The sequence below is a fragment of the Mastomys coucha genome, unplaced genomic scaffold (assembly GCF_008632895.1).
Source record: "Mastomys coucha isolate ucsf_1 unplaced genomic scaffold, UCSF_Mcou_1 pScaffold7, whole genome shotgun sequence".
Lineage (NCBI taxonomy): Eukaryota > Metazoa > Chordata > Mammalia > Rodentia > Muridae > Mastomys > Mastomys coucha.
The window spans coordinates 491,087-514,549 of NW_022196913.1; the positions used below are offsets into that span (position 1 = coordinate 491,087).

A 23,463-nucleotide genomic window follows, 5' to 3' on the forward strand; every position below is an offset into this window, starting at 1 on the left:
TTACTAATGAATTGTATTTTAATAGAAACATAGCGTATACCTTCATTGAAAAAGCAGTTTATTATAAACAACACTTATACACAAAACCTTGTTTTATCTGAACAGTTAGGATACAACCTCAATGGTGATGGCTTCACACTTTCCCGTGTCTTGGTCTGTGCACGTCACCTGTAGAGATCCATCCCTAAGACAGACAGAAATGTGTTTCATGAGCTCAGTTCCTACAAACACCAAGTTTTTGAGGAGGACATGGAAATTTTCAAAAGAAGTTTATTTTATTAAGATAGAGATTAAACACAGGTTCAGTGTCTTTAAATTTGGCATGTGCCTTTTCTAAGAGGCTCTTAGATTTACTTCTAGACCTCTGAGATCATAGCTATAGTCCCTGGAAATCTAAGACAATAAACACTTAAGACTTTACAAAGCTCAAGACAGGTCATGCCAACTCCAAAGCCAGACTATGACAAGCCCATTCCAACAAGCTCGATATTCTTTCTAAATATGGTTTACAGACTATATTGTTCTTAAAGTCAATGAGAAACTTTTCCGTGAAATAAACAATGACAAGATCGCCTTGCTAGGAAACAAATGGCACCAGCTTAATTTAACTAGGAACAAATTTCCTGGAGTTTCCCCATATAGATGAAAAGGGACAACACAAGACCCACAAGGCTGCTAATTACTCGATATACACTTTTTTCTAAAGTAGAAGCTCTCACTAGGAAAACCACTGCAGCATTTTAACAAATGAATTGCCCAGAATGATAATTTAGCCAGGCTCTAAAGGGACCAAGTTTCAGAGAATCTTCATAATATTGGAAACATTTTGTTTTGTACCTTTTCATAGTAAGGACAGCTAATATATCACGCAATCCATTTTCTTTTTTATCTAAGTCCTGGAGCACAACCTGTTTGTGCAAAAACAAAACAAACAAATAAAGGTAATTCAGTACTTTCTTATTGTAAAGGATCAAGGTTCTAACCAAACAAACCTTTTGAAATGGGGCAGTTTTCAACTATCTTACCATTTAGAGAGAATTCAGAAATTAAGGAGTTAAGCCTTAATCAGCTTCTATCTTCTTTAGTAGGAGGATGTAAGACAATTAATGTATCTATCTGTCCCTGTTTTATGTCATATCCAATTAACGTGATTGTTGCTAAGAAGCACTGTTCTCAAAAAAGAGACTACTTTTGGAGGTAAGTAAGCCATACCCATAGTAACATGGATTACCCTCAAGCACACTTTCTGTGTATACTTGGAAATAGACAGAATTTTTGGGTAACATTTATCAGCAAGAGGTGTTATAATTTCTTAGTTCTGAAAGACAGGTGTTCCAATACACCCAGTTAGATGCTTGGCATTGCGTCCTGGACTCTGCCAAGATCAAGTTTAATAATTTTACAAGTCACTGTCCTATGACTTACTTGGAAAGGGAGAATGAACAGACGGGAGCACAGAAATATTCTCTTCCCAATCTGGTTCCATATATCTTCTGCGATTTTCTTTTTCTTTCTTTTTTTTTTCTTTTTCCAAGACAGGGTTTCTGTGTGTAGCCCTGGCTGGCCTCAAACTCTCTGAGATCGGCCTGCCTCTGCCTTCTGAGTGCTGGGATTAAAGGCATGTGCCACCCACTACTGCTCAGCCTGCAATTTTCTTTTCACAAAATTCTTTTATCTTAGTTATTTTGTGTGCACATGTGCATGGGCTTGAGCCTTGACAGGTATGGAAAGGTCAGAGGACAACTTGAGGCAGGCAGTTCTGCTTGAACATTACCTCATACTGCACCTGGTATTTACCAAACTGAAAAATCGTTTCTTCTTCCAGTTGCCAAATGACTAAGATGAGCCAAGAGCACAGAGAAGCAATGTAAACACAAAATGGTTTCATTCTTATTGTTTCATAATGCTCACCAATTATTTCTCCTCACTTTCAAATAATGAGTAAGTAGAAGCAACTTAGTTTTAGGAGTTACCAGAGTACATACATTTTTTGTTAATGGAGATATTAACCGAATTGACTTCAAGAGGAAAAGTGAAATATTTGCCTGACACAAAGTTGTAATGTCCAGTTTTATATATTTACCTGTGCAAACTTGGCCTCCTCTTTAGCAGAGTTCTTCCCCTCAGACTCATAGAGTTCCAGGCAAACAGAAGATATACTGCCAGGGGCTTGGAGCGTGTGCTGTCTTCGGGCTGGCAGCGGAGTCCCAGAGGGAAACAGTACTGTGAATCTGTCCGCACCTGATTCATCCACTCCCTAGCAGGCAGCAAAGCAAGACAGGCATAAGGTTTTTATCTTTTCAACTGAAAATAGCCCATTACTCCTGCTGTAATGGAAATACGGGGTCCTCACCGGCACTCTGGAAGCAGGCAGAGAAGAGCCACGGTACAACCCCCAGTCCCACCTCCCCATGGTTAATTACATACGGACACACAGTTCTCTCTACATTGCTAGAAGCTAGTGTTTAAAACTGTATCTTCATTTTCATAGGAAATCAACATATTCCATAGATATTAACTGACATAACACAAAGCCCACAGAAATAATTACTAGTTCTTACTGTACTTGTTACAGGGATTATCACATGCTACAATATAAATGAAGCTTATAGCAATTAGATTTGTAGTAATTTTATATAAACGCATAGGAAACTAAACAGACCTTAACTAAAATGTCCTTGGCTGAACACTCTATCATGACACAGTCCTCCCCTGAGGTGCTCTCTCTCCCAGCAAGAATCCCGGCTTCTATGGCTGCACCAATAGGGATGACCTCATCTGGAGGGATGGAGGTGAGGAGGTCCACGGCTGGAAAGAGGTCTTTAATCAGCTGCTGCAGCCTTGGGATTCTTGAAGATCCACCACACAGCACAACCTAGAACACGAAGGATAGGATGAGCCATCCCTACCACATGAGACATACCATTACAATATACAATGGGCTTACCAGCTTTTCCTCTCAACAGAGTTAAGACACAGAATCCCACTGTAAATATAGCATAGCAATACATACTGGGTTTATGATTAATATGGTACAGTTTAATTATAGCCAACTGAATAGTAGGAAGTAATTAATATTCTATATTATCCCAACATTTTAATGTGCATATATATTACATCATTTTTATAACCAGTATCATTAATCTCTTCATAAGAAAACTACACCATACACAGCCCTACCTGTGGTAGGGCTGCCTGCAAGTGGTGTAGATGTCTGTAGACAGACATAGATCTTTCTTTTCTGTCATTCTTTCTTTTTTTTTTGCTTCTACCATGGAAAACCAGCAAGGGCCTTGAGAAAGAAATGTTTATGCTTGTATAAACTTTAAGCTCTTGGTATGCTATCTGACTAAATCCCATCTCTGAAGAACTTAATATCAAACTTCTATGTAAATCCCCAAGGTTTCTCTGATTCATCCACTCATCATCTGAGAGCTGGATATGTAGAGTGCTGATCACACACACAGCCTGGCAAAGGAGGTCGTCGACAGCTACTTATATAACCTTAATGGAGGCTCTCCAAATTCAACATCCCTGAAGCCCAGTTAGAACGCGAGTGCTCTGAGTATGTGGAATGAGACAGGGACCACACCAATCTGCAGGTAACGGGTGAGAAGACCAGTTTTGTTTGTTTTTTAATGTGGGTTTGCCTTTAGGAAGGAAATTTTTTTCAAAAAATTTATGATCCTAGTAAGTACAGAACAAAAATGTAGAATTTTTTTTAAAATCTCATATTCAACAAAAAGCTGTATTAGTAAAATGTAAGCTAACATAATTCAACAAAAAACTATTAGTGAACTATAAGCCCCCCCCCAAAAAAAAACCCTGGAAAATTTTGGCTTTTAACATTTCATTTTTGGATGAAAAGTACATAGTGGTACCATGAATTTTGACGGTAAACAGTCAGCTCATAAGAAACTAGGATTTAGTTTACTGGCACACACCACCTAAGTATCTGCTCTTACTACTATAGTGTCAGTGTTTTATAAAATAAAACATCTGGAAGTGTAGATAGTGCCTACCTTGTAGGACTTCTGTGAGGATGAAATGTTTTCAAGCCTACAAAGCCCAATCGTCCACTCCCCTTCAGTAAGAGAACTGTTCCTCATGTCAGGCCTGTCTAGGAGCCTAACTGTATATACTGTCATACCACATTGAAACAGAAGCCTTAGAGGGAGTAGACGTTCTCAAATGCTCGTCCTCTTTCACGAGTTCACAGGGTGGGAACTGCATACGGCTGCTCCTTTAACCTACATCCTACGATGGTTAAGTCAGGAGAGCAACCATGGCAGCAGAGCTCCACACAGTCTGCTAGACACGCAGCCCGGAGCCTACTGCAGCAAGGGCAGCGGACCAAAGGCAGTTATGGGTTTTTAAATTCTTAAAAGCCTATATCCACAGTAACAGTCTAAGGCTTAAGAATACTTTACTTTAATTAATACAATTCAGAGTTGTACTGCTGAGACTGTTAAATGAGAAATGAAGACGGGAACCGACACTAACTGGATCACTCACAGTATGTTTCCAAATGTTCCCTGGGTGACATTCCATTACTGTTCCCAGGAACCCTCAGAATCAGCTACACTGCTTACTTCTACAGTGAAGTATTGCCGCCTTCTTACAAGACAGAAAGTAAGACGCAGATGAGAGAGCTGCTATGTGCAGCTATTTGTTTCCACTGAACTGAAACAGTGCCCCAGAGGGACGACATAAGTTCAGGAAGCTAGGGAAACATTTTAAGCTCCCATGTGGCCTGCCTTTAGGTTACAGAACAGTAACACTGGCTTGAGGGACAGCAGGCAATGTGGTAGGGCTGCCTGCGAGTGGACAGAGAGTTCCAGGGAGGCAGATGCTGGATGGCAGATGTCATCCCTGCTGGTGAGGGTTTTCCCATGATGCAGCTGTCCAGGAGTTGCCTATGTTCCTATAAGTCCCCAAATCCTGCTTCTACTCCTCACCAACTTTAAGATCTTCAGGAAATCACTTTATCTCTGCACTTGAGTGTTCCTCTTCTCAAGCTGGGACAGATGACAGTACCTACCTCAGAGCTGATGTCACTGGTCAGCAGCACACATGCTGCTGCACAGGACATACTCAGGATGTGTCTGTCTCACATGTACATAAACACACTGGGAGGGAACTTTTCTGGTTTGTGTGTGTGTGTGTAGAAACAGAAATATACACATACATATGAGTTCACCACATCATGTTTTGTTAAACATTAACAAAAGTTCCAAAACATAAATATTTTTCTACACCGTTATTCCCTAAATTTTTTTTTGTTTGTTTTTTCGAGACAGTTTCTCTGTGTAGCCCTGGCTGTCCTCGAACTCAAGAGATCCACCTGCCTCTGCCTCCCAAGTGCTGGGATTAAAGGCGTGTACCACCACCTCCCAGCATTCCCTAAGTTTTAAATCTGAAATTGTCCCTAGAAGAAACTTGGACAAGATGAAGCATTTACCTTGTTGATATCATCTGCTGTGAATCCAGTCTGACGCAAGAGTTCCCGGATTGCTTCTATACATTTGTTAAAAAGCGGAGAACAAAGAAGCTCAAATCTTGCTCTGCAGGCAGAGATGAACATGAGATGGAGAGAAGAGGGCAGAGCAAACACTGAGTGCAGATAACTGATCCCTCAAGAACTGGTTTGCACGTTATCAGACACTTGGTATGTGTACGTGTGTGCCTGAGTTACTCACCCACATGTCTGAAGATGGCTATATCTAACTCAAAAGGAGGGCCATCTTGCTCATGGCTGACCTGTAGGCATCCATAAACTAACACAGAAGATGTGCAACCCCACGGCGTGCCCCACAGTAAGTCCACTGCACCACTGACTGGACCATTTCGCTCTTCCCCTGACAGCTTTCACAGGCATTCCCAGTTACATTCCTTTACACCCGAGAGCACACCACAGCAACAGAGTCTGCACTGAGAAAGCTGCAGACTGACATGGAGCATTGAGACACAGCTATCCCTGAAAGCTGGACTGCCTCATTACATACTCAGTCTTTTTAAAGTTACATTTTATTAATGAACAGCAAAAATAACTCAGAAATCGCCATTAAACACATGGCAAGTTCTCCAGCTGCCAAGAGGGCTGTCTGGCTTCTTAGACCCCGTGTATTTAATGTCTGTTACGCTTACTGTTTGTATGTGTCTGCATGGTGCATACAGACAGGGAGATAAGCACCTTTACCCACTAAACCACTTTGCTGACCCACACCTGACTTCTTAAATGCAGCTGCGTGATTTTAAATATTCTTACCTACAAATACTAAATATACTTTATGGTTGAAAATGTTTGAGATAAATTCCTTTTTACACAGATATGAGTAAGCAAGCACAGAGTGAATTTGAACAGACTCGACACTAAGGCACTCTAGAAATAGAAACAACCTGAAGATTCTCTACCTTTTTTTTTTTTTTTTTTTTTGGTTTTTCGAGACAGGATTTCTCTGTGTAGCCCTGGCTGTCCTGGAACTCACTCTGTAGACCAGGCTGGCCTCGAACTCAGAAATCCGCCTGCCTCTGCCTCCTAAGTGCTGGGATTAAAGGCGTGCGCCACCCCTGACCGAAAAGATTCTCAACCTTTGAAGAGACTTCAATGTACTTTCACACATCTCCTGTCCCTCGGGCTATACTAGAGAGCTCGCCACTAGCCACAGAAACTCCTTGGGCAGTATCTGCAATGTTTCCCTTCCTCCAACATGACTTTAATTTAAGCATCATAAAGCAGGATTTTCAGAATAGCCAAGGGAAGGAAAGACGCTGTTTTATGAGAAAAAGATGCCCAAAATCAGGCAAGAGAATCCAAGAGAGCCAGTAACTAACTGAACTTTAAAGTACTGGGTTTTCAGATTTGGGGAAAGTACAACAGGCTAACTGCGATGGGAGGTGGGGGGGGGGACAGCTAATCATTGGCCCTTGGGTTTTAGGGTAAAGATGGCAATCACTTGTAAGCTGTGTCTTGGGTCATTTAAAAGACATGGCTATTAAACACAATTTTACTGTAAGTCTGTTTGTTAAATGTCATAAAGATCATATTGGGTAGAGACGTAGCTCAGTTGGTAAAGGGCCTGGCTAGCACGAATGAAGTCCTGGCTTTTACTACTGCACAGAGTGGCACTGTGGTGCATGCCTGCAGTCCCAGGCCTGGAGAAGTAGATACAGAAGGTCATCCTCCATTACTGTGAGCTAAGGTAAGCCTGGGCTACATGAGACCCTGTCTCAAAATGCAAAGCAAAAGGTTGAGGAGATGGCTCAGTGGGCAAGGGTGAGTACCTAAGTTGAAGTCCCCAGCACCCATATAACAAATTGGGCATGGCAGCATGTGCCTGCAATGCCAGCATCAAGGAAGATAAGGGTGGGGGGATGTCTGATAACTTTCACTCCCTGGCAGCTAGCCTGGCCAAAACAGTGAGGACAGACAGCTGTCAATCTTCAGTAAAGAGTAATAACATAACAAGAACTTGGGAATCAAACTGTAGCAACTATTTAGTCTGTTAAAAAATGAGCTCCAGGGGCTAGAGAGATGGCTCAGCAGTTAAGAGCACTGACTGCTCTTCTGAAGGTCTGGAGTTCAAATCCCAACAACCACATGGTGGCTCACAACCATACATAATGAGATCTGACACCCTCTTCTGGTGCATCTGAAGACAGCTACAGTGTACTTAGATATAATAATAAATCTTTATTTAAAAAAATGAGCTCCAAATCTGAAGACAGTGACATTCCCTCACTACAGATAACCAAGGAAAGAAAAGCGGTACACTGGAAAATCACACACAGAATATCTGAACTTTTGTGTATCAGGTTTACCTGGACACACTGCAATCAAAATCTTGACCTTCATACAAGGAATCTACGAAGCAATTGGCACTTCCCAAGGTTGACAGAGAATGCTTGGCCACTTCAGCACTGTTCATCAACTTCATCATGGCTCGGGCATTTCCCCTCACATCATGTTTGAACAACCTAAAGACATAACGTTTGAAGTTTAAAGGTCCTAGGTCATTTACAATTTAATGCCATTATGGCAATAATAAATTAATCAAATACTAGTTATGTGGCTTCTAATGCTGTTAAATTTTCTACATATATTGTCTGGGTCATTTCAGGAAAAATGTGGCTTTATACTATTTTGAATGTATTAAGTAACCATGAGAAACTGCTTCACCATACAATACTGTGCATGATGGGAGCTAGTGAGGTGCTAATACTGCTGAGCTCAGAATGCTTCCCCACACCCCTAGATGTGTAAAGTTCAAGTCTTCCATGTGCAGTGTACATTATTTTAAGTAATGATCAATTGTTTTGTTAGGCAATATCTTTATAATAAAAAGCAGCACGTTTTGATTCCATGTGGGAAATCACCCTTTTAAAAAAAAAAAAAAATCAAGCTATCTTCAACTTGAGTGTCCCCCAAATGTTCCCTGCCCTACCTTGCAGGTGCTGAGACTACAAATATGCACCGCCCTTCCTGACTTAAAAGGCACACTCCTGGCACAGCCTCTGTTTCTGAGGACATTGTAATTTACAGATGAAGACCTGGTTTCCACATGAGAAAAACATCTTCCTTTGTCCCAGAACAGTTTAAAAAACTGGGACTAAAGAGATGGCTCAGCTGTCAAAAGTGTATCAGATCTGAGCTCAGTTCCTGTACAAGAGGCTGAGCTACCTCCCTAGTCACAGAAGTCTTACACAAGGAAAAGGAAAAAAAAAAAAAAAGGAAAAGAAAAAATAAAAGGGCAAGTTTAAATTGTCAAAACAAACCACAACAAACCAGTGAAGCTCTTGAAGTGAAACCCCGATAAGCCTGGACTGGGTACTCACCTCTGGAACTCCGAAGCCAGGTACTGTGCTAAGGTGTCTGTGAAATGTGCGCCCCCTATGTTGTCACTGGTGTTTGTGGAAAGGACCCGATACATCCCACTGTTAACTTCCATAACACTGAGCGATAGAGATGTTCCTCCAAGCTTAAACACCAAAACATTGCTTCAAGAGAGAAAAAAATGGGTAACTCATCTGAGAATCACAAGATTTGAAAGCCAGGCTGTACTTTTGAAGCCATTCATTTGAATCTATTTATGAGGACTGGAAAAGTAGCTCAGAGTACTGGCTGCTTCTCCAGAGGACCAGGGTTCAATTCCCAGCAACCACAGGGTGGCTCACAACCATCTGTACTGGGATCAGATGCTATCTTGAGGCATGCAGGTGTACGTGCAGGTAAAGCACTCGTATATATAAAAAAATAAATACATTTAATCATAATGAAGAAAGTCTAAGCCCCATTGGCTTGTCTCCTGGACCAATGAGCGTTAAACTCATGTTCTTCTGAAACTAAAGTTCCTTTCAGTTAGTTAACTGAAGAATCTATTTTTTGGAGTAACTAGGTTTGAGAACACTTAAGTTTTCAAAGTAAATCAAACAAGGGTTCATAATTATGAATCTGAAAAGAATTAAATAAAGCTATCCTGTAAATATTTTATAAGTTAATACAACATAGCTTATGGCCCCAACAGCAGGACAGTAGAAACCAGCTCCCCCCACTTCATATATTAAATATATATCAGAATTCATAATTTCTAATATTTTTACATTAATCTGTCTTCAAAATAATTTTGTAGTGATTTATACACATTAGTTTCTTTGATCATGAGACATTTGGACAGGGTCCAACTATTTGGAAAGGTTAACACTGTATCTAAATGAATTTCTCTAGCATGTGTGGCCATAACTCTGTTAAGGAAACACCAACTGTCTCTAAAAGTGTCTAAACACCGAAGCAAAACCAACAATGCTCCAGTGTGGGCTGGAAACTGGACCACTCCACAATCAGCCAGACTCCACGACAAAAGGAGGTGACAGAAGATGCTCAGCTTCTCCTTTCTCTGCTTTTCCATCTTCGCAGCTGTTCAGCAGGATGGGAGGCAAGAATTTCCTGTGTGAAAGTTGCCACTATGTTGCTGGGCTGCTAGAGTCCTACTGAAAACTAGATATGTAGTGTTTACCTCTTCCCTGTAGGGCGGTCTTGTCCAATCCCATAAGCAAGGAGAGCGGCAGACGGCTCATGGATTAGTCGCAGCACGTTAAACCCAGCGGCTCCAGCTGCCTCCCTGTGAACAATCTGCTCTCAGTGAATCTTGTATCACAACACACTTGGTCACAGACTTGTAGCTGGGCTGACAGGTTCATGCTCTGGCAAATGATACTCCAGAAGACACAGTGCAAGAAAGTAGAACCCATGGAAAGGAAGTGACTAGATCTTGTTTTCTGTTTAAAAATGCATTGTCCAGAGCCAGTGTTTTTGATAAAATGGTTTGTGTTTCTATTGAAATCTGTTAGGGCTGTGGAGTGGGTCAGTCAGTAAACAAGCCTGCTACCCAAGCCTGAGGATCTGGGCTTGAATCTCCAGCACCCACATAGAACAAAAGTGTGGGGGTGTGTCTGTAACTTGAGTGCTGGGGAGGGTGAGTGCGTGTGTCGTGTGCGTACACATGTGTATGGACAAGTCAGGTGGCAGGGCAGGATCCTTGATATCCAGACAGCCCAGGCATATTGTGAGTGCCAGGATCAGTGAGAGAGTCTATCTCATGAGATAAAAAAGGCAGAGCATGACAGAGGACACCTGATAGGCCCTCTGGCCTCCAAAGTCCCAGCAAACACATATGCACTGTACAATGTGCAGATACACACAAATAGAAAGAAATGTAAAAGATAGCTCTTAAAAATATCTGTTTTTTTTTTTTTTTAAGTTCACTTCTTCTGAGGAGTCTCTGGGCCCTGAAAGTCTAGGAGTGGTACCTTGCTTCCATATTGCTCAGAATAATCTCCTCTCATTTAACAAGAACACTGTCACGATTAGAGTTAGTTCTGAGAGGTCAGAGCCACACCCACCCATCCCTATGTACTACTCTACCTGAATATACTATACCTTATGAGAAAAAAAATCAGTAATTTTTGACTAAATAAAGAAATCAAATAAATGCCCATGACTACAAATCTTAGGAAGCAGTAAAAATATCTAGAACATTGTGGAATTTTCCAATTTCTTTCCTCTGGCCCCACAGCAGTTCTCTGCTTACCAAAGCACAGGCGGAACTCTACGGAAGAGTAAGGACCTGCAAGCTAAGAATTGTATCGCATGACCATTTTTGGTTTCGATGTTAAGAATTAAGAACTAAAATGCTGTCTAGTCCCAAGAAATCCCTTTCCCAAAGTCTGGAATTTAGACAAAAGCCAGCATCCCCTCTGGGGCTTAGGAAAATAACCTCTACCCGATAAAAAGAAGTGGCTCCTATCTCTAGCAAGAGGGACCTGTGGCTCTGCCACTGACATAGCCTAATAGCACATCAAGTTCTGTACCAGTCTCTAGGCTCTGTCAGGGTCTAGTCAGCAGATACCTGCTGCCCACTTCAAAGCCACGCTGGCTCACGGGTTCCCTTCCTCTCAGGTGCATGACTCCCTTAAGGAAGGGAACCTCTCCTTCCCCTGCTTTTCCCAGGGACAATCCCAATGGTTCTGAATAAACCTCCCTTTTACCTATGAAGCTGCTATTTTGGATCCTTTACAGTACCCATTTATTTAATAATTACTTTTTTAAAACAACATTCTTATATATTTCCCACATAAGCCTCAACTACATGAGACAGGCAAAATGATGCCTAAACAGCAGTTTAATAACCTCATAGCAAAACAGCTTCCATCACAACAGCATCTAATGGCATTACCATGACACACTCACCATATCATGAGACACTGTGCTCCCGGAACTATTTCCAAAGATAACCTCACATTTTATTACTGAGTGCAATTGTATTTCCTTTAGCTATGTTAAGACAGTTACACTTACCCCAGAGCAGACTTCTGCCTTTCTCCAAAGTCAAATGGAACGGTAATAACTACATCATTCGCATCTGAGCCCAGGACAGAATGTGCTGTTTCTGTACATTCAAAAGCAAACACAAACAAATGTATCGTGACGACACGCTAAGCAATGAAGCTCTCAGTAGTTTCCTAACCGAAGCACAAGATCTTCCCAGCAAAGGTCCTGGTTCTGCCTGCCCCGTCTACTCCCTCCTGTGGGTCTTAGGTCATGCGGAGCTTCTTGTGCTTCTCTCATGATGGATTATGGACACAGAACCAGGTACTTTCCAAGAGCTTGGCTTTTCAGGCTTGGACTGTCAAAAATCTAAATTAGACTGGGTTCAGGGAACTAGTTTCAAATTTATTAATGAGAAGAGACCCTACGTAAGGACTGCCTTGCCTCTCAAGATTCCTTTTTTTCTTAAAGTGTTTTTCTGAGTAGCCCTGGCTGTCCTAGACCTCACTCTGTAGACCAGGCTAGCCTAGAATTCACAGAGATCGCTTGCCTCTGCCTCCCACATAAGCCATTACCTGGAATTAGGATTCTTAATTGGTAGACTCTAGGTAAATATCCCCAAGTTTAACAGAAATCTGAAATTTTATATACCTCTGGTCCCAAGCATTTCAGGCATGACCTGTCCTTACAGGTTAAGGTCAGACTCAAGCAAAGTCTACTTTAGATCTAGCTGCTAATTCGTGGAATAGTTCACCTCAAATCTGTGTGTGTGTGTGTGTGTGTGTGTGTGTGTGTGTGCGTGTGCGCGCGCGCGAGTGCATTTGCATGCACACGCTGCTAGAACTTAAGTAGGCCAAAATAGCCAGCCAGAAGGATCCAAGAATACATCTTTCTCAGCACTGGGAACCACTGTCCCCACTCTTTTAAGGGATCATTTAAAATTAACAGTTAGGGTCTGGAGAGGTGGCTCAGTGGTTAAGTACATGTACCATTCTCGGAGAGGACCTGAGTTCAGTTCCCAGCACCTACCTCAAGCAGCTCACAACTGCTTCTAATTCCAGCTCCAGGGGATGTTTCTAACCTCAGGCACGCACACACACACACACACATGTACATGTAAATAAATAATATGAATATCTTTAAGAAGTTGCAAAAGAGCTGGGCGGTGGTGGCGCACGCCTTTAATCCTAGCACTTGGGAGGCAGAGGCAGGCGGATTTCCGAGTTCGAGGCCAGCCTCGTCTACAGAGTGAGTACCAGGACAGCCGGGGCTATAGAGAGAAACCCTGTCTCAAAAAAAACCAAAAAAAAAAGGAAGTTGCAAAAGAAAATTAAGTTGTTAACTTTTGAGCAGTACCTTTCATTTTACTGAATATCAATCTGGCAACATCTTCCGGATTAACAAGTTTTGTTTCCTCTCCTGTATCTATTTCATAGCGCAATTTCCCATTTTTCTCAATGACCTAAAAAAAAATTATAATTATACCAAATATAGACTAATTTAAATAAATCTTTAGATGAGTTTCAGTTTAACACTCTAGGGCATAGCTGTTGGCAATGAGCTGCTGTGTAAGGGGAGACTGAAAGAACCATACTTACTAAGCATTTACTTTCTGAGATGTATTTCTGAGCTTGTGGATCGGCAGAGCTGTTCACAGGGAAATAGAAAGATATCTCAGCATTAAAAAATTAATATTGTAGACACATAAGGTGAATCTTTTCACACGACTGAACAGATAGAGTATGCCAACAAAATTATTAAACTGTTCAGTAATAACACAGAAGCTTGACTTTAATGGAGGGTTTACAATAGCTGTAATAGTTACTCATCACATTTGGAAAGATTAACTTTCTTGTTCGGACCTTGCCAGGCATTTCTGAATTTGAACACAGTCAATGATTTACCATCCATTTTCTTTCTTTTTCTTTCCTTTTTTTTTTTTTTTTTTTTTTTTTTTTTTTTTTTTTTGGTTTTTTGAGACAGGGTTTCTCTGTGTAGCCCTGGCTGTCCTGGAACTCACTCTGTAGACCAGGCTGGCTTTGAACCCAGAAATCCGCCTGCCTCTGCCTCCCAAGTGCTGGAATTAAAGGTGTGCGCCACCACCACCCAGCTATACCCTCCATTTTCATACCCACAATCCTGAAGACCCAACCACTGAGATACAAAGGGCTTTTGTAACACTAAACTCAGGGCAAATAACCTACCCCACATTTGTAGCTTGGTTTTATAATTGAAAATTAATGCCCAACACCAAAATTAAGCAAAAGTATGAACATTGGATATAGAAAGCTGTAGTCTAGGTATGCATATGCCAAGATCTTATAGATCAATGCCTCAAATAAAATACCAAATAACTGCACTATGTTAATATCAATAGATGCAACTGTCACTATTTTCAAACTTACCACCCATTCAGGCTTTATAATACCAAGTGGGACCGGTTAGGTGTGCATTATTTCAGAGACATGCTCAGAGAGGGCTAGTCACTTACAAGCTAACAGGGACAAGGCCAGGACTTGACCCCAGCTACACCTCAGCAGCCTTCTGCTAACATGGTAAATGACCACTCTAATTCCGTTCCTCAAAGAACTCTGATCACACAGAGATTAAAATTAAAATTAAAATTTAATTAAAATTAAAATTTCACACAGAGATTAAAACATAAGTTTGCACCTTTCTAGTAGACTTCTGAGGAGCTCTGGCTGTTCCCTACCCAGAGTCTTAAAAGTTTAATAGGAGCTGAAAAGTAATAGAGGACAACAGTGGGCCAGAAGTCATTTGAGAACCTTGACCTCTGCCATCTGAGGGTTTAAAATAGGCTCATTTGGTTTAGAACTCTGGAATCACATGCAGGTTCATCTTACCTTCCTTATATCACAGAAAAATTAATTTGAGAACAAATTAGTAGAGGCCAGAGGTAGGAAGCTTGCCCCAAGTGTCACAGCTAATTAATGATGTGACTGGTCAACAGTCAGACCTACAGTGTAGGGTTTAGGAAAATTTTTTTTTCATAAAGTTGCCTGGCCTTCATGTTTTCCAAACCATATAGACCTCATCCTAGACATTATAAGGGATTGTAGAAAAAAAAAAGACAAAACATCTCCAGAGTAGGAATTTGAACCAGGGCCCTAAGTTCCACATAATTCTCATGTGTTCAGAACAATTTAATATAACTGGCCAGGAACATCTACTGACTGTAGAGAGTGTAAGTTATTAACTGATAAACATAGGCTTATTTTCAAGGAAGGTATTTTCTAGAATTGATAGAACTCTAAAAATTCACTTCCTGTCATGCAAAGAGGGTCTCTTTCATCTGGATATAGGATGCACATGTAGGCACAGGGGCAAGACATACATAACCAACACTGGAATCTCACAGGTAGACACACAGAAAGCAGGATGGAAGTGACAGAGGATCAGTTCCCATTAGAAAGTAGTGGACACACCCACAGTTACACACAAGTCAAAACTTTATTTGTCTACAGCGGGATTAAGTTACATGGCAGACAAACATGGGTGACTGACTGGTCTGCACAGCGCCTTGTTCACACTGTGCCCCGCAGGAGTTGAGTCTCCCATTGCACCACAAGTTCTTACCAGCAATGCATGCCCACCCTATCCTCAAGTATCTCTTACAGTGGTCAGGGACCTGGAATTGGCAACACCCACACTCACGTGCTTTAGGGGTCTTCTTCCCCACTCCTGTTACACCCCAGTGTCTACAAATCTAACTGAACATTCGTTCACCTGTGCGCTGGTCCTCACAACACCCCTGTGAGGTAGGTAGGATGGGCAATCGTTAGTTCCCATTTTAGAGGAAGAACCTGAATTACAGAATGGCGAAAGGTTTGATGGAGGAGGTAGCGGGTTAGCCTTCAGCTCAGGCAGGACTCCAGTCTGCCCTCCTGCACACGGCCTGCACCATGTATGTTTTCTTGTTAACTCTTCAGGACCTTGAGATTTATTCCCTTGTTTATTCTGCCCATTTGGGTTTTCAGGATACCTCAACTTTAACTCCATTTCTGCTCCAGCCTGTCTCCTATGTCAAGTAGATAGATGCCCATCCACACACTGCCACCATTAGATCCTTACGGCATAGGTCTTGTTAAAGTACTTCTCTGCTTTTTCCAGAATACTATGATCCACATTAGCTCTATCTGGTTATAACAGATATGCACCTTTCCATATCATGGCCTCAAACAAAAGACAACATACACTTATATATCCACTTCAAGGAAAGAAAGGCATCAGCGGGTGTCCATCTGGTGTGATGCTTAGAGCTTTCACCAGCAGAGCGATAAATGTCCATATTATAGAAGGTGCCTTTAAATACAACTGTAAGCAGTATTTCAAACATACATTAACAGCTGCTGACTGAAAATACTATAAATAGCTCACCCCCATTTTTACCTTTACCATATTATTTAAAATTCTAGAACTGAAAGATACTATAAGAATGACGTAGTAGACATTCCTCAACTTGGAGATGAAAGAAATCGAGGCACAAAAAGGGTAGGTGTTGCTTCCAATGCCAACAGAAGTGGCTGGGGCTGCAGTTGGGCAGTCTAGCCAGGTTCCAGTAAACTCAACAACACACACTGCTCAGGCAGCCAGCACTCACTCTACAGCTTGCTCTTTGCCACTTACTCCTGGTTCCATGAGGTCCCACTGGTTTTTGTTGGTTTTTTTTTTTTTTTTTTTTTTTTTTTTTTTTTTTTGGTCCTCTTCTTTATGAATTCAAATTTCCAGCTTCCACTAAGCCCCTGGCTACAATGGGCTACTCTCCTGCCCCACTCCAAAACCCCAAAGCTCTCCCAACACCCCTGCTTATTTTCTCCCCAGCTTCTGATTGGCAGGAGGACATTTATATCTCCAAGAGTCTTAGCTGTGATTCTAGAGTTCTACAAGACCCACTCAGAACCAGTTCAGTGAAGGCCAGTAACCTCGCAGGGTTGTGGTTTCTGTCACCACCTCCTGGGTCAGGGGAGTGCGCTTGCTGGTGTGTGTGTGTGTGTGTTTGTGTGTGTGTGCTATGTCTTGGCAGAGGTTTTTACCACTTCCCGCATTCTCCAGGCTGAAAGGCAAAGGGAGCTACTCTCTTTCATCACATGCACTAATCCTACCAACTCTTGTTTACATCACTTGGAAAAAAGTTACTCTGGATCTAGGCTTGCCCTCAATAACATGGCAGGGCCCAAATAAAACACCAGCTAACAGAAACAAAGGCAATCAGGTACAAGTCGATTGGCAATGGATTGATGCAAATGCATTAATCCAGGTTATTTCCATGTTCAAATGGCAACCACAATGTATACACACAATTTATGTATTTAAAGAGCCTCAGATAATACTATATGCAAAGAATTTACTTATACGTTCTACTTCATAAAACACTCACTATTCTGCCTTATCAAAGTCTACCAATGTGAGACATTTACCTCCACAGTGCTCAAACAGAAGGTCATCTCTATAGAAACCAGGAACTAGTCAAATGAAAGAAAGGAAGCTGGATGGACTAAGGAGGGCTTGTTAGTAGGTAGGTGAGTGGTACAGCAGCGGAAATGTAAGAGACAAAGACACAAATGCAATCATGCCTAGACTAGTGAGCCACAGAGACATGTAAGAAGTTGAGACCCCAATCTAAGTGGCCAACAAATTAAACAGATAAAGATTTAAAGCAATGAGGTCATGGGACAATGCTATACTTGTGTATGTTGTAAACAAATGGGCTTACCCCAGCTCCCCTTAGCCAAGGGCAAATGCATTAATAACTTACATGTATACAGTGCTTTCAAACTTTCAAAACTTTTCACATCTATAAGCCACTTGATCCTCACAACAACCCTGTGAGGTAGGCAGGACAGGAATGACTACTGATCTGCCTCGACAGATGAGGAGACCATGGTAGAGGTAAAGAAAATTGCCCCATACTGTGAGGAAGCCAGGACAAGCAAGCTCATGGGCTGTTCCGTCTGGTTTTGACAGGGCCACTCTTTCATTCCACACGGGCCTTTCCATTGGTGGAGAATCTCAGGAAAAGGAACTGCGTACTGACAATTCACCTGCTCCTTTTTCCTGAAGATACAGACAAGGAGCCAGGCTTCCCGGAGGTGGATGTTAGAAATAGACTTGTACCAGTTTGGGAAGGTATCCATTCAGTCAGTTCCTAGCTTTTGGTATTTGAAATCAACCTCTGAAGCAACTTCTCAAGCCCTAGCTGGAAAGCCCCAGTTGCTTCTTCCACTGCTGTCGCCAAGTGTCTGACTGCGATGACAGCATCCCTGCGCAGCTCATTGGCAGTGTCTTGCTGGGCACTGGCTTCCTCACCAATAGCGATCAACCTGTCCAGCTTCTCTTCCTCTCTCTTGGAGAGTTCTTGTGCCAACCTCCTGTTTTCTGCCAATTCAGCTGCAATGGTCCTGGCCACTGAGCGCCTTCTTCGCCTTGCCCACCGTGGAGAAGAGGTCAGAGGTCTATCCCCACCAGAGAGAAAAGCAACGCTTGAAGAGGAGCCTGGAGGCTGTGGTGTGGAGGCTGCCCCAGGAGAGTTTTGGCTGGTGCTGGTACTGGTGCAGGGACTGGATTCCCTCGACACACCCAGTCTGCTCATGGGGTTGCTCTGACAGGGAGCAACTGCACCTCTGAAAAGGTGGTGGGAGCTGCTGTAGCTGGGGGTCCCTTGAGAACACCCTGAAAAACAAAGCCACAGTGTTGCAAAGAGGACATGCCTGCTAAGGGAATGCTTGCAGCCAGCAATAGAGTTGAGACAAAAAAGTATGTAGTTCTTGGGAAGGCCTCTTTCCACAAGGGAATAAAAGGGAAATGATTCTGTAATGTGGATATTTTGGCTTCTTTAACAGCTATAAAAATGACTGTGTGTTCCCTGAGATGCTTTTCATGTGGCTATCCAACTCGTTTCCCCCCACCATGTATTCCTAAGTACTCATTACAAATGATGCGAAAGGCCAGACAAATCACTCACGGTTGGAGCTCTGGCCTAGCATGCACAAATAATGCCCAAACTAGGATGCTGTGAAAGACCCTGTGTGAAGAGTCTGACTACATACCAGGGTCATAGCTAAAAAACTGGGAGAGGGCCCAATGAGACAGAAACGAGCTATGCACAAGAGAGTGCTATCAAAACTGTTAACACTACCAAGTAACTCTAAGACCCAGTCCCCTCTCATGCTCGGGAGTTACCTGCACCCAAGGATTCATCCCAGGAGTCCTCAAGGCCACTGGCTTCTTGCGTCTGGTCACTGATTCTCAGATGACAATCCTCATCTGATTCCTTAACTGTTTGCAAAATACACTGACGATAAGCTGCCCGAGTCCTTTTCATTTCCTGAATGCTGGTTCCCTCTTCCTCCGGCTTGTCAGAGGCTACTAAATTCTGATCACAGTGGTTGGCCCAAGCAGCAGCCTCCATTAAGTTGTCTGGGCCAGTCACTATCTGGTTTCGAAGAAGCTGATCCAATGTATCGTAAAATGGGCAGTGCGGAGGATCCCCCATACTTGTGGCATGGGCACCACAGGCCTTTAAATACAGTGCCTTCAGCACTTTAAACTTGGAGCGGCACTGGCGTTCGGTGCGGCGGAAGCCCTCCTGCTGCATTCGCCTAGACACGGCCTGATAGACATCTGCATTGTGATGCATAGTCTGGAGGCGCTGTATGTACTCTGCCTCACCTAGTATGGAGAGAAGAGTTCGTGTCTCCTGTCTGGACCAACGGATGCCCGCGCTGCTACTGGTGGTGGCCATAGCGGGCGGGGAAGGAAGGCTACTGAAGCAAGCTCCTGGGCAGCAGGGCACAGTTTTGAAGGTGTAGGGAAGCTCTGTGTGTTCTCAGCATGTTTCCAGGAGCCTGCCGGTCCTTTCCTCCCGGGGCTCTCTGCTGAGAAGGCAGGTCTGAGGACCACACTTCTGGCTGGAAGGCCACAGGGGAATGAGAGTTACAGGGCAGGTGTAAGGATCATCCTGGCAACAGGATAAGCAGTGTTACCTGTGCATAGGCCCCATGGCATATGGCCAAGACTCTGAGAGCTCATCCACCCACGGGAAGAGATAGACGATGGGCTTAATGGCTTGGTAGCAAAAGGACTCATTCTTCTACAAAAGGCCAAACACATCCGGGGCTGAGACCCAAGATAACCATGTGTGGTTCAGCAGCTAGGTCAAGAAGGAAAACAACTGGGGCAGAGGCAACTAACTCAAGACAAGTACTAGCAGGGCTGTGGCCTCGTGGTATGCTTGAATGGCACTGGTCCATTTTGCTGACTGTGGTCCATTTATTGTGCAGGGTCTATGTGTTACCCATGTGACTCACTGGTGCATTCTTGCTAAAAGGATTTAACCTTCAAGGCCAGAAAAGCAAGCTTAAGCTGGTCTGCTAATATAAAGTACACAATATGGTAAATGACAGTTGTGGAGGCATAAAGGAAACAAATCCAAACACCACTGGCTTCTAGGGGATCCATACAGAGACATTCTTTGTCTTGATGCAATCAACATTAGTGTTCTGTTTGTGATGCTCAGCTATAGTCTTGTAGGACAGTACCACTGACGGAAATGGTGAATCTAATAATATAATGGTTGCCTTCATTATCTCCAAAGGGGTACGGTTACTTAAAAAATACTGGCTCCTCAATGACTCTGGCTTCAAGATCTTTCACAACTCCCCATTTATGATTCAAAAACATTTTATGCCAATTTACTTTTAATATGCTTAGCAGTACATTTTAACACACTTAGTAATACCTACCAACGCTAATGAATATGGGATTATAATCATCACACAATAACATCTGAATTCGTTCTTTAGTACAGTGATAGCAAGTTCTGTGTAAGCAGTCAAGAGCTCATGAAATAAACATGCCTATGTAAGTGAAGTATTAAATCTAATTAACAATCCCCAACTTTTAAGTTCAACACAAAGAAATGCCTAATATTTACATCCTAGTTAAATGAAGTAGAAAAGGCAGAGGGGAGCTAAGGATTAGACGTTCCGACCTGCATGCTTATCTAATTCACCACTGTAATTTGGAAAAGTTACAAATTCTGGGAGCCTTGACCTCCTCATCTATAAATATCAAAGGATGGAACCTGGCTGACTGGTCCTCACGGGGATGTCGAGAGGATTCAAGGGCATCACAGATGTGAAAGCACTCAGAACACCGTAAAGCCTGCTACTCCAGAGAAAAGGAACAGGCTCAAATTATTAGGATAAACTATAGCTTTAAGGGACCGAAGTCTAGGGAAGCAAGCTTCTGGAGTCTTCTGATTAAAGTCATAAGAGATGACTGACCTGCTTCTCCAAATATTAATTAAGCTGTTTCTCCAACGATTACACTTGTGAGTCGACTGGAAAAAGTCAGTTCCCAGATAGTGTCACAAAGGGCTCAAGGAGGAAAATCAATAGTAGCTGAAGAAATTATGACTAGTGATACAAGATTTTGCAAAACTCAGTCACCATGCACAGACATCTTCAAATTCCAACAAAATGATTCAAGTTCACCCCGCTCAAGCAGATATAAGAATGCAAAAAGCCCAAAAAAACAGTTGTGACCAGCATTAAATGACTAACTGAGGGCTGGCATTCATTAGTACTCTCAGACCTGTCAGCTAGAAGCAAACTTCTGAACAAGCCCACTGAGGCACTCCCTAAAGTAACCGACATTTAACAGAGCGGGAATGTCTCTCATCTCCTTAGCAATGGGCCCAGAATGTGCAAGCACATTTCTTTGGCCACCACACCTTAAAGTACTGTCTATCATACCTTCTGCCAAGGATCTGTTTTACTTTCACCACGGTGCTTGAAATATTTCTTATTCTACTTTGTTTCGCTGCCAGTCCAACCACCTGAAAAAGAGCGGCACGTCAACAACTATGCTGAGACTCTTCATTATTCTCAAGAACAACCAATGAGGGCACTAGATGGTACCTGTTCCCGTTCCGAGTAAGCAACAATGGCTGGCGTAACTCTATCCCCTGCATCATTTGCAACCACGTCCGCCCGGCCGTCCTAAAGACGAGAGAGGGTTAGTTCTCTCACACTGAAATACACAATCTCATTGAATATCCCTGCAGGTTGTGATGGAATTTTAGAAAAACTATTGTTCCTGGCATTCACTCAGGTGCCTGAGTGATGTCCATTCAGGCCGTGAAGTCATCTGTAAACAATGAGTGATTGGAACTTATGGGGTTGTTCTTCCTTTGGGAATTTCAAAGCCTTTGCATGACCTCAGTAGCAAGACATTCCTGCAAACCAGGAATTTTTGCAATGGCTGATAATTGCTTAGGTAATGTTTCCTTCAGACAACTAGATCAGAGAAGACGTCCTGGTATTCAGTAATTGACTTGCCAAAAGGCTTTTTTTTTTTTTTTTTTTTTGGTAACAATCAATAAAAGCACAACGCTATCAGAGTTCAGTCCTCACAGACTGCTCCACCTTGCACAGCCTTACCAGGTTGGCAGTGTCTCTCTTTCTTAGGTTGTCCTTCATAAACTGGTCTTTTAACTGCCACTATTTGTTTCTTATATTTTAATAAAAGGCTTCTATTCCATGCATTTTTCCGTTTAGTTCTGCGCATGCGCAGTAAGCTAGATCAAAAGTATACATTCTATACCAGGAGAGTGAGCATGGTTACATGGCTCTCCCACAAATCCAGCTTTTACCCCAGCTTCCCTACAAATGCAGTAGCTACTCCCCTGGTAAATCAGATGAGACTTAAAACCTGAAGCTACCATCGGGTAAATTCCTTGACATTGTTCCTCCTGCATCGACATTCAGGAGAAAAAAGCCATAGTTCCTTGTCAAGTTCTCAGTTCTAGAATCATCAAGTGTGTACAAGTCTCAATTCTTAACTAGGTACCCTTCTCTCGAGCGCAGTTACACAGTGCTTCTGACTGCTCACAAATTCCAAATACCTCCCACCTCTGGGAACCCCGAACCCGTGACGTCACTGTGACCTCTTAGGGACTCTAAGGTCAGTTGTCACTAGGACCTCTCTGGCATCGAGGGAGTCCTGAAGTCCAGGCTTGTTCTAGGCATCTTTACAAGAGCGATGCCCCCCGCCCCGGGGACTCTTCTAGGCATCTTGGAGCCCGGACGTCTTCTGAACTCTTCTGGGCATCCTATGGCCTGGTTTCCTAAGTGCATCCTGTAGGCTTGAGATCCCGAGGACTGCTCTGGGTATCCCGTGGCCTTTTCGTCCCTAAAACTCCTCAAAGGAGACAGTAGCCAAGACGTCCAGGATATCCTGAAGCATCTGAGATCCCGCTCTCCGCATCCACCCTCCACACAGCGTGCTTGGCCTTGGAGGGAGAGCCAAAACCCCGCAACGTTGCCACTTGCTTGCACGCACGGTTCCCGGGCCGATGCCCCGCCGATGCCCCGGAGCCCAGAGAATAGGGTGGCCGCCAGGAAACTAGGAGACAGCTCCCCAGTCTCACCTTGTAGACAGCCACACAGGCTGACGTGCAGCCCAGGTGCACGCCGATCGCCGCCATAAGACGGCGGAGAGCACAGCAGCTCAACGAAGGACCCTTCCGCAGCCACAGCTAGCCTCCTCGGAACAAGCCCATCAGGCACTGCGGAGACTTCACGTTCCCGCCCGCCTACTGCGTCCGGTCTGCAGAG

The 23,463-nt window shown here is 43.1% G+C and overlaps 1 protein-coding gene and 1 long non-coding RNA gene across 3 annotated transcripts; one reads left to right on the plus strand and one right to left on the minus strand.

The window, feature by feature from the left end:
• On the minus strand, positions 1 to 23,455 carry Hspa14 (heat shock protein family A (Hsp70) member 14). 2 transcript variants are annotated; one of them, XM_031359523.1, is made up of 14 exons: positions 23,277 to 23,455; positions 21,766 to 21,846; positions 21,601 to 21,683; positions 13,423 to 13,471; positions 13,181 to 13,286; positions 11,855 to 11,945; positions 10,014 to 10,118; positions 8,836 to 8,997; positions 7,822 to 7,977; positions 5,462 to 5,564; positions 2,663 to 2,875; positions 2,084 to 2,257; positions 838 to 908; positions 1 to 184 (listed from the first exon to the last, which is right to left on the minus strand). In XM_031359523.1, the coding sequence occupies exons 1-14, from the start codon at positions 23,331 to 23,333 to the stop codon at positions 106 to 108; spliced, it is 1,530 nt and encodes a 509-aa protein (XP_031215383.1). In that variant the 5' UTR covers positions 23,334 to 23,455; the 3' UTR covers positions 1 to 105. The 2 variants fall into 2 exon arrangements, with proteins under 2 accessions (XP_031215383.1, XP_031215384.1); XM_031359524.1 differs by lacking the exons at positions 1 to 184; positions 838 to 908; positions 2,084 to 2,257; ... (6 more) ...; positions 13,181 to 13,286; positions 13,423 to 13,471 and adding an exon at positions 18,298 to 18,514.
• On the plus strand, positions 1,303 to 8,063 carry LOC116082673. Its single transcript, XR_004115384.1, has 3 exons — positions 1,303 to 2,288; positions 3,403 to 3,609; positions 7,748 to 8,063. It is a non-coding gene; the product is annotated as an uncharacterized LOC116082673 (long non-coding RNA).
• Positions 23,456 to 23,463: the final 8 nt, after the last annotated feature.

Bases quoted from the DNA above. Each gene is read 5' to 3' on its own strand.
- Hspa14 (XM_031359523.1), bottom strand. From the start codon at position 23,333: ATGGCGGCGATCGGCGTGCACCTGGGCTGCACGTCAGCCTGTGTGGCT. The intron at 21,684-21,765 runs GTACCATCTAGT...GCTCTTTTTCAG, and splicing joins CTTACTCGGAACGGGAACAG to GTGGTTGGACTGGCAGCGAA. The intron at 2,876-5,461 runs GTAAATGCTTCA...TTCGTGTTCTAG, and splicing joins CAGCAGATGATATCAACAAG to GTTGTGCTGTGTGGTGGATC.